General features: G+C 42.0%; 1 protein-coding gene and 1 long non-coding RNA gene across 2 annotated transcripts in view; both read right to left on the reverse strand.

Moving 5' to 3' along the window:
• The window catches only part of LOC139026225 (uncharacterized), a 7,550-nt gene extending 5,052 nt beyond the window's left edge, over positions 1 to 2,498 (reverse strand). Inside the window, exon 1 of the long non-coding RNA XR_011477977.1 lies at positions 2,386 to 2,498. This is a non-coding gene — a long non-coding RNA (uncharacterized lncRNA). The remainder of the gene's footprint in view (positions 1 to 2,385) is intronic.
• A 67-nt stretch (positions 2,499 to 2,565) lies between these two features.
• Positions 2,566 to 6,831, reverse strand: LOC112076945 (ADP-ribosylation factor GTPase-activating protein 2). The gene is made up of 3 exons (XM_070441509.1): positions 6,671 to 6,831; positions 6,295 to 6,550; positions 2,566 to 2,572 (listed from the first exon to the last, which is right to left on the reverse strand). Exons 1-3 carry the CDS (start codon positions 6,807 to 6,809, stop codon positions 2,566 to 2,568), a joined length of 402 nt encoding a protein of 133 aa, XP_070297610.1. The 5' UTR covers positions 6,810 to 6,831.
• Between the last annotated feature and the right edge of the window lie 4,389 nt (positions 6,832 to 11,220).

The raw sequence follows: 11,220 nt of genomic DNA on the forward strand, positions 1-11,220 counted from the left end.
CAGCGGTGTTTTCCTACCAATACTAGAGAACAGACGGTATGTTTTCCTACCAAGACTAGAGAACAACGGTTATGTTTTCCTACCAATACTATGGAGAACAGAGCGTACTGTTTTCCTACCAAATACATTGACGAGCGTAGTTCCCAAACCAGAGCGGTATGTTTTTCCTACCAAATACTAGAGAACAAAGTGGTGATCATTAGGAAGCCAACTGAAGAAAGAGAAAGAAGAAAACGAACAAACACGGCAGAGTACCGCCTGGACTTGTTCAAAACAATAGTCCAATTATGTTTCAGTTGCAAAACTTTTCCGTGTGTTGTCCTACTAGACAGCGACAATTCTAGAGTTTCTCGAGTGTTGTATGGCCTCGTTAGAGCTCTGTATTGTGATATGTGGTGGTCTCTAGTCCTGCAGAGTTGTCTCTGTTATGTTAATGTAGTTGTGTTAGGTGTCTCTGTCTGAGAGCTTTCTCTTATGTGTAATTGTATTGTCGTTGATGTGTCTCTGTGTCCGTGCAAGTGTTCGTCTGATGTGTAATGTTATTGTGCTTGTGTCTCTGTCCTGTAGAGGTTCTCTGTATTGTGTAATTGTTTGTTTGAGTGTCTGCTGGTCCGTAGAGTTGTCTTGTATGGTAATTGTATTGCTTGTTGAGTTGTCTCTGTCCTGCAGAAGTTCTCTGTTGTTAATTGTGTATGTGGGTGTTGGTGTCTCTGGTCCTGCAGATGTTTCTCCTGTATGTGTAATTGTATGGATGTGTTCTGGTCCTGTAGAGTTTCTCTGTATGTGTAATTGTTTGTGTTGAGTGTTCTAGTCGTAGAGTTTCTCTTATGGTGTATTGTATGTGTGTTCTCTGTCCTGAGAGTTCTCTGTATGTGTAATTTATTTGTTGTTGAGGTGTTCTGGTCCTGAGAGTTTCTCTGTATGTTTAATTGTATTGATGGTCTCTTGTCCTGTAGAGGTTCTCTGTAGGTGTATTGTATTGTATTGAGGTTGTCTCTGGTCCTGTGAGTTCTCTGTATGTTGTATTGTATTGAGGTGTCTCTGGTCTGTAGAGGTTCTCTGTATGTGTAATTGTATTTGTTGAGTGTCTTATCCTGCAGAGTTCTCTGTATGTGTAATTGTATTTGTTGAGGTGTCTCTGGTCCTGTAGAAGTTTCTCTGATGTGTAATTGTATTTGTGTGTCTCTGGTCCTGTAGAGTTTCTCTGTATGTGTAATGGTATGTGTGAGGTGTCTCTAGTCTGCAGAGTTTCTCTGTATGTGTAATTTATTTTGAGGTGTCTCTTGTCCTGTAGAGTTTTCTCTGTATGTGTAATGTATTGAGGTGTCTCTGGTCCTGCTAGAGTCTTCTCTGTATGTGTAATTGTATTGAGGTGTCTCTGTCCTGTAGAGTTTCTCTGTATGTGTAATTGTATTGTGTTGAGTGTCTCTGAGTCCGCAGAGTTTCTCTGTATGTGTGAATTGTATTGTATTAGGTGTCTCTGGTCCTGTAGAGTTTCTCTGTATGTAATTGTATTGAGTGGTCTCTGGCCTTAGAGTTTCTCTGTATGTGTAATTGGTATTGTGGTTCTCTCTCCTGGTAGAGTTTCTCGTATGTTAATGTATGTGTTGAGGTGTCTCTGGTCCTGCAGAGTTTCTCTGTAGTGGTAATTGTATTGAGTGTCTCTGGTCTGTAGAGTTTCTCTGTATGTGTTAATTGTATGTGTGGTGTCTCTGATCCGTAGAGTTTCTCTGTAGTGTAATTGTATTGAAGGGTCTCTGGTCCTGTAGATTTCTCTGTTATGGTAATGTGATTGAGGTGTCTCTGGTCCTGTAGAGTTTCTTGTACGTGTATTATTGTGGTCTCTGTCCGTAGGTTTCTCTGTTATGTGTAATTGTTATGTGGTGTCTCTGGTCCTGTAGAGTTTCTCTGTATGTGTAATTGTATTGTTGCTGTCCTCTGGTCCTGTAGAGTTTCTCTGTATGTGTAATTGTATTGAGGTGTCTCTGGTCCTGTAGAGTGTTCTCTGTATGTGTAATTGTATTGAGTGTCTCTAGTCCTGGCAGAGGTTTTCTGTATGTGTAATGTATTAATTGAGTGTCTCTGGTCCTGTAGAGTTCTTCTTATGTGTAATGTATGTGTTGAAGCTGTCTCTGTCCTGCAGAAGTTTCTCTGTATGTGTAATTGTTATGAGGTGTCTCTGGTCCTGTAGAGTTTCTCTGTATGTGTAATTGTATTGTGGTGTCTCTGGTCCTGTAGAGTTTCTCTGTATGTGTAATTGTATGTGTTGGTGTCTCTGGTCCTGTAGGTTTCTCTGTAGTGTAATTGTATGTGTGAGGTCTCTGGTCCTGTAGAGTTTCTCTGTTGTGTAATTTTATGTGTTGAGGTGGTCTCTGGTCCTGTCACCTGTATGGTGTTCATGACGCCGTTGGCCAGCACGGCCATCTTGCCCGCCACAGTCTTCACCCCCTGTTTGAACTGAGCAATGTCTGGCCCCGTCGGCAGCACACTTCTCATAACCTGCTTGCCCCTACAAGAGACAGAGATCACAAAAAAACACATTAAACAAAATACTCAAACACACTCTCATAACCTGCAAAGACAGAGAGAGACAGAGATCACAAACACACAAATTAACCCTTACCTGTGTCACATCACTCCCGTCCCCAAACAGGTCAGCAGAGCTGATGGACGTGTTGCCAGAACAGGCCCTCCAGACGTGTCTTAGCCTCATACTGGGGAATGACAGAACGACACCATCATTAGGACAACACCATCTCCATAGATAGACAACACCATCTCATCTAGAACATCTAGATATCAACACCATCTCATTAGACTTACAACACCATCTCATTAGACTAGTCAACACCAATCTCATTGACTAGACAACACCATCTCATTAGACTAGGACAACACCATCCATTAGACTAGACAACCACCATCTCACTAGGACTAGACTAGACAACACCATCTCATTAGACTAGTCACACACCATTCTCATTAGACAACACCATCTCATTAGACTAAACACCATCTCATAGCACTAGGACAACACCATTCATAGACTAGACAACACCATCTCATTAGACTAGACAACACCATCTCATTAACTAGAAACACCATAGACAGACACCATTCATTAGACTAAGTACAACACCACAACACCATCTCATTAGACAACACCCCATAGTCTCATTAGACATCAATAGACAACACCATCTCATTAGACTAGTCAACACCATCTCATTAGGACTAGTCAACACCATCGCATTAGACTAGGACAACACCATCTCATTAGACTAGAACAACACCATCTCATTAGACTAGACAACACAATCTCATTAGGGACTATCAACACAATCATAGACTAGTCAACACCATCTCATTAGACTAGGTCAACACCATCTCATTAGACTAGTCAACACCATCTCATATAGAATAGACTAGTCAACACCATCGCATTAGACTAAGATCAACACCATTCTCACTTAGAAGCTCTAGAGTCAACACTGCTTATTTATTCAAATTAGACTAGTCAACACCATCTCATAGATAGTCAACACCATCTCATTAGACTAGACCAACCACCATCTCATGTAGACAACACCATTCTCATTAGACTAGACAACACCACTATTAACTAGACAAGACACCATTCATTAGACTAGACAACACCATCGTCATTGACTAAACAATATAGGACTAACAACACCATCTTCTTAAACTAGCAACACCATCTCATTAACTAGCAACACCATCTCATTAGACTAGACAACACCAAACTCTCATTAGACTAGTCAACCATTAACAACAACACAACTATTAGACTAGCAACACCCATCTCATTTTAGACTAGTCAACACCATCTCATAGACTAGGCAACACCATCTCATTAGACTAGCCAAACACCATCTCATTAGACTAGTCAACACCATCTCATTAGACTAGTCAAACACACAACACATCTCATTAGACTAACAAACACCACCACTCATTAGACTAACAAACCATCATAGACAACACCATTGCTCATTAGACTAGTCAACACCATCTCATTAGACTATCAACACCCATCTCATTAGGAACTAGACAACACCTCTCATCTAGACTAAGACAACACCATCTCATTAGACTAAGACAACACCATCTCATTAGACAACACCATCTCATTAGACTAAGACACACCATCTCATTAGGACTAAACAACACCATCTCATTAGACTAGACAACACCTCTCATTAGACACACCATCTCATTTAGACTCAGACAACACCATCTCATTAGACAACACGCATCTCATTAACTAGTCACACCATCTCATTTAGACTAGATCAACACCACTTCTCATTAGACTAACAACACCATCCATTAGAACTAAGACAACACCATCTTCATTAGACAACACCATCTCATAGACTAGACAACACCATCTCATTAAGAACTAGTCAACACCATCTCATTAGACTAACAACACCATCTCATAGATAACAACCATCTCATTAACTGACAACACCATCTCATAGACATTCAACACCATCTCATTAGACTAGACAACACCATACTCATTAGACTAGACAACACCATCTCATAGACTAGTCACACCACTTCATTAGACATACAACACACATCTCATTAGATAGAAAACCATCTCATTAGACTAGACAACACCATTCTCATTTAGACTCGACTAGACAAACACCATCTCATTAGACTTAGAAACACCATCTCATTAGACTAGTCAACACCATCGCATTAGACTAGTCAACACCATCTCATTTAGAAGTCCTCTGGATAAGAGCGCTGCTTAAATGACCTTAAATGTAATGTAAAAAAAAATATAGGACTATCAACACCATCTCATAGACGAGTCAACACCATCTCATTAGACTAGACAACACACAACAACAGCCATCTCATTAGACAACCCATCTCATTAACTAGCAACACCATCTCATAACTAGACACAACCATCTCATTAGACTAGACAACACCATCTCATATAGAACTAGACAACACCATCTCATTAGACTAGACAAACACCATCTCATTAGACTAGACCAACACCATCTCATTAGACATTAACAACACACCATCTCATTAGACGAGACAACACCATCTCATCTAGACTAGACAACACCATCTCATAGCAACACCATCTCATTAGACTAGTACAACACCATCTCATTAGAACACAACACCATACTCATTAGACTAGACAACACCATCTCATTAGACTAGCAACACCATCTCATTAGACTAGACAACACCATCTCATTAGACTAGACAACACCATCTCATTAGACAACACCATCTCATTAGACTAGACAACACCATCTCATTAGACTAGATCAACACCATCTCATTAGACTATACAACACACATCTCATTAGACTAGACAACACCATCTCATTAGATAACAACACCATCTCATTAGACACCCATTCATTAACTAGACAACACCATCTCATTAGACTAGAAACACCATCTCAGACTAGACAACACCATCTCATTAGACTAGACAAACCATCATCATAGAACTAGACAACAACCATCTCATTAGACACAACACATCTCATTAGACTAGTCAACACCATTCTCATAGAACATTAGTCAAACACCATCTCATTAGACTAGGACAACACCATCTCATTAGACTAGTAACAACACCATCTCATTAGGACAAACACCATCTCATTAATAGACAACACCATCTCATTAGACTAGTCAAACACCTCTCATTAGACTAACAAACCATCTCATTAGACTAGACAACACCATCTCATTAGACTTAGACAAAACACCATCTCATTAGAACTAGTCAACACCATCTCATAGACTACAACACCAACTCATGTAGACTAGACAACACCATCTCATTAGACTAGTCAACACCATCTCATTAGACTAGTCAACACCATCCATACGATCTAGACAACACCATCTCATTAGACTAGACAACACCATCTCATTAGACTAGGACAACACCATCTCATTAGACAGACAACACCAATCTTCATTAGGACTAGTTCAACACACGCAGATCTCATTAAGATTAGTCAACACCATCTCATTAGACTAGTCAACAACCATCTCATTAGACTAGTCAACACCATCTCATAGTAGACTAGAACAACACCATCTCATTAGACAACACCATCTCATTAACGGCAACACCATCTCATTAGTAGACTAGTCAACACCATCTCATAGACTAACAACACCATCTCATATAGACTAGACAACACCATTCATTAGACTAGACAACCCCATCTCCATTAGACTAGACAACACCATCTCATTGACTTAGACAACCATCTCAAAATCTCTCCTCTTTCCTGTAGAGTTTCTCTGTATGTGTAATTGTATTGTGTTGAGGTGTCTCTGGTCCTGTAGAGTTTCTCTGTATGTGTAATTGTATTGTGTTGAGGCGCCTCTGGTCCTGTCACCTGTATGGTGTTCATGACGCCGTTGGCCAGCACAGCCATCTTGCCCGCCACAGTCTTCACCCCCTGTTTGAACTGAGCAATGTCTGGCCCCGTCGGCAGCACACTCTCATAACCTGCTGCCCCTACAGAGACAGAGAGAGAGAGATCACAAACAAACACATTAACAAATACTCAAACACACTCTCATAACCTGCAAAGACAGAGAGAGACAGAGATCACAAACACACAACATTAACCCTTACCTGTGTCACYGTCACTCCCGTCCCCAAACAGGTCAGCAGAGCTGATGGACGTGTTGCCAGACAGGCCCTCCAGACGTGTCTTAGCCTCATACTGGGGAATGACAGAACGACACCATCTCATTAGACAACACCATCGCATTCGCTTGACTAGTCAACACCAACAACACCATCTCATTAGACAACACCATCGCATTCCCTTGACTAGTCAACACCAACAACACCATCTCATTAGACAACACCATCGCATTCCCTTGACTCGTCAACACCAACGACACCATCTCATTAGTTTAGGGTTGATCCCATTTAGACTGGTCGATTGTTTGGTCGATATGCTGTTGGTCGACCGATATTTCTTTAGTTGAGCAGTCAGCCGCAATATTATAATTATTTTTTAATGGTGTACAAGACACCGGTCTGATTGGACTGATCCATTGTGGAGGCTGTGGGGATGGAACAGTCCATCACTAAGACATGTGCTACTGAAATTCTATCTGGTTATATTACATAAGAACAATGGTGCAACACTAATAAAAATATTATTTTATAACAAATGCGCTTGGATAGCGGTCGCTGTCCGCGGTTCTGAAACATCAGTGCTCTGTTGAATTGAGCCTTTTCCTGGACCATGTTGCTATGTGGATAATAGCAGAGTTAACCAGCATGTTGAATTGGCTCCTTTTCCTAGACCATGTTTGCTATTGGGATGATAGCAGAGTTAACCAGCATATTGAATTGGACCCTTTTCCTGGACCATGTTGCTATGTGGATAATAGCAGAGTAACCAGCATGGATTAATGTCCTTTTCCTAGACCATTTTGCTATGTGGATAATAGCCAGAGTTAACCAGCAGTTGAATTGGCTCCTTTTCCTGACCATGTTGCTATGTGGATAATAGCAGAGTTAACCAGCATGTGAATTGAGCCCTTTTCCTGGACCATGTTGCTATGTGGATAAAGCAGAGTAACCAGCATGTTGAATGAAGCCTTTTCCTGGACCATGTTGCTATGTGGATAATAGCAGAGTTAACCAGCATATTGAATTGGAGCTCCTTTTCCGTGACCATGTTGCTATGTGGATAATAGCAGAGTTAACCAGCATTTGAATTGGCTTCCTTTTCCTAGACCATGTTGCTAGTGGATAATAGCAAGTTAACCAGCATGTTGAATTGTCCCTTTTCGGGACCCCCCTGTTGGCTATGTGGATAATAGCAGAGTTAACCAGCATGTTGAATTGGCTCTTTTCCTAGACCATGTTGCTATGGGATAATTAGCAGAGTTAACCAGCATGTTGAATTGCCTTTTCCTGGACCATGGTTGCTATGTGGATAATAAGCAGAGTTAACCAGCATGTGTTGATTGGCTCCTTTTCCTGGACCATGTTTGCTATGTGGATAATAGCAGAGTTAACCAGCATGTGAATTGGAGCCTTTTCCTGACCATGTTGCTATGTGGATAATAGCAGAGTTAACCAGCATGTTGAATTGGCTTTTTTCCTGGAACCATGTTGCTATGTGGATAATAGCAGAGTAACCAGCCATGTTGAATTGGCTCCTTTCCTAGACCATGTTGCTATGTGGATAATAGCAGAGTTAACCAGCATTGTTGAATTAGAGCCTTTTCCTGACCATGTTGCTATGTGGATAATAGCAGAGTTAACCAGCATGTTGAATTGGAGCCTTTTCCTAGACCATGTTGCTATGTGGATAATAGCAGAGTTAACCAGCATATTGGTGTTGAGAACAATGTGGCGGAGACAGCAGTGGAGTGAGGAGACGAGGAAACAGCCCTTGCCTAAATTGTCTAATCACAAAATGTCAGAATACAGCAATTTCACAAATTAGGCAATTCAAAAAAAAAACTAATCTTTGCTATGCTTAAAGGATGTAGAATTTGTTTCATGAGAAGAGCCTCTGGTATTACACTGGACAAAAAAAGAAAGGTCCCAGAAATGTTTCATACGCCATCTTACTTCTCTCAAATTTTGTGCACAAATTTGTAGACATCCCTGTTAGTGAGCATTTCTCAATCGCCAAGATAATCCATCCACCTGACAGGTGTGGCATATCAAGAAGCTGATTAAACAGCACGATCATTACACAGGTGCACCTTGTGCTAGGGACAATAAAAGGCCACTCAACACAATGCCACAGATGTCTCAAGTTGAGGGAGCGTGCAATTGGCATACTAGCTGCAGGAAAGTCCACCAGAGCTGTTGCCAGAGAATTGAATGTTCATTTCTCTACCATAAGCCGCCTCCAACAGTGTTTTAGAGAATTTGGCAGTACGTCCATCCTGCCTCACAACCGCAGACCACGTGTGTGGCGTCTTGTGGGCGAGCGGTTTACTGATGTCAACGTTGAGAACAGAGTGCCCCACACATGTAGTGGGGGGATGGTATGGGCAGGCATAAGCTACGGACAACAAACACAATTGCATTTTATCGATGGCAATTTGAATGCACAGAGACAACGTGACGAGACCCTGTGGCCCAATGTCGTGCCATTCATCCGCCGCCTTCACCTCGGCCCCATGTCGCAAGGATCTGTACACAATTCCTGGAAGCTGAAAATTGTTGCCCATTGAGCATGTTTGGGATGCTATGGATCGACGTGTACGACAGCGTGTTCCAGTTCCCGCCAATATCCAGCAACTTTGACAGCCATTGAAGAGAAGTGGGACAACATCCCACAGGCCACAATCAACAGCCTGATCAACTCTATGTGAAGGAGGTGTCACGCTGCATGAGGTAAATGGTGGTCACACCAGATAGTGACTGGTTTCCTGATCCACTCCCCTACATTTTTTTATTTTAAGTATCTTTTGGTAGAAAGAAGACGACTCTAGGTCGACCAATATTTGTATTTATTTTACGGTGACAGCCCTACATTAGCTAGACTAGTCAACACCAACAACGCCATCTCCTTAGGCTAGTCAACGCCATCTCCTTAGGCTAGTCAACGCCATCTCCTTAGGCTAGTCAACGCCATCTCCTTAGGCTAGACAACGCCAACAACACCATCTCATTAGACTAGACAACACCATCTCATTAGACTAGTCAACACCATCTCATTAGACAACATCATCTCATTAGACTAGACAACACCATCTCATTAGGTAGGCTAGACAAGACACCATCTCATTAAGACTAGAGACACACAAAAACTCATCCTCAGACTAGACGAACACCAACTCATTAGACGGGAGACAACACCCAGTCATTAAGCACTAGACAAACACCATCTGCCCTGATAGACTAGTCAACACCACTCTCATTAGACTAGTCAGGACACGCAGTCTCATTTAGACTAGACAACACCAACTCATTAAGACTAGACAAAGACCAGTCATTAGACTAGACAACGACCATCTCAGTGGATAGACTAGTCAACACCATCATCATTAGACTAGTCAACACCCATCCCTCATGTAGACATAGTCCCCGACCCCAATCTCATGTAGACATTAGTCAACCCACCAGTCTCATTAGATAGTTCACACACACAACCACACCACCATCTGATTAGAGACTAGACAACAGCCATCTCATTAGGCCTAGACAACACAACAACACCATCTCATGCTAACTAGTCAATCACGCATCTCATTAGGACTAGCTCAACACAAACCCACAGCCATCTCACTTAAGACTAGACAACACCACTCTCCATTAGACTAGGGACAACCAACCACCAACCCAAACACACACATCTCATTAACAAACCATCTTCATTAGACGCAGACAACACCAACAACACCATCTCATTAGTACAACACCATCTGCATTAGACGAGACAACTACACGTATCTCATGGTAGACTAGTCAACACCATCTCATCTAGGACCTAGACAACCCATCTACGAACTAATAGACCTGAGACAAGCACCCATGCTCATTAGACACCCAGGACAACAGCCATCTCATTAGCGCAAGCTCCACCACGACCATCTCATATAGACTAGACAACACCAATTCTCATATAGAACTTCAAAGACACCACCATCTCATTTAGACTAGTTGCAACACCCATCTCATTAGACTAGAACCAACCACCCCATCGCCCCATTAAAAGACCGAACAGCGCCTCATCTCATTAGACTAGACAACACCATGCTCACGGTAGACTAGACCAAACCCCATCAATGCATGTACACTAGACAGACACCATCTCATTAGACTGAGAACACACACATCTCATGCTAGGACTAGGTCACACCAGGCTCATTAGAGCTAGTCACGAGCAACCAGTCACGAAATGACAAGGACGGTGAGACAGACAGCAAGGCAGAGCACCAGTGCTCAGTGAGACTAGACAACACCATCTCATGAGACTAGACCAACACCATCTCATTGAGGGACTGAGGTACCAACACCAACAGACACCGGATCTCATGGTAGACTAGACAACACCATCTACATTAGGACTAGACGTCTAACACCATCTCATGTAAGGCTAGACAACACCATCCTCATTGAGACAACACCATCTCATTATGACTAGGGACAACACCATCGTTCAGTGTAGGACTATGAGCGCAACACGCATCTCATTA

Source organism: Salvelinus sp. IW2-2015, unplaced genomic scaffold, assembly GCF_002910315.2.
Source record: "Salvelinus sp. IW2-2015 unplaced genomic scaffold, ASM291031v2 Un_scaffold4152, whole genome shotgun sequence".
NCBI classification, from domain to species: Eukaryota; Metazoa; Chordata; class Actinopteri; order Salmoniformes; family Salmonidae; genus Salvelinus; species Salvelinus sp. IW2-2015.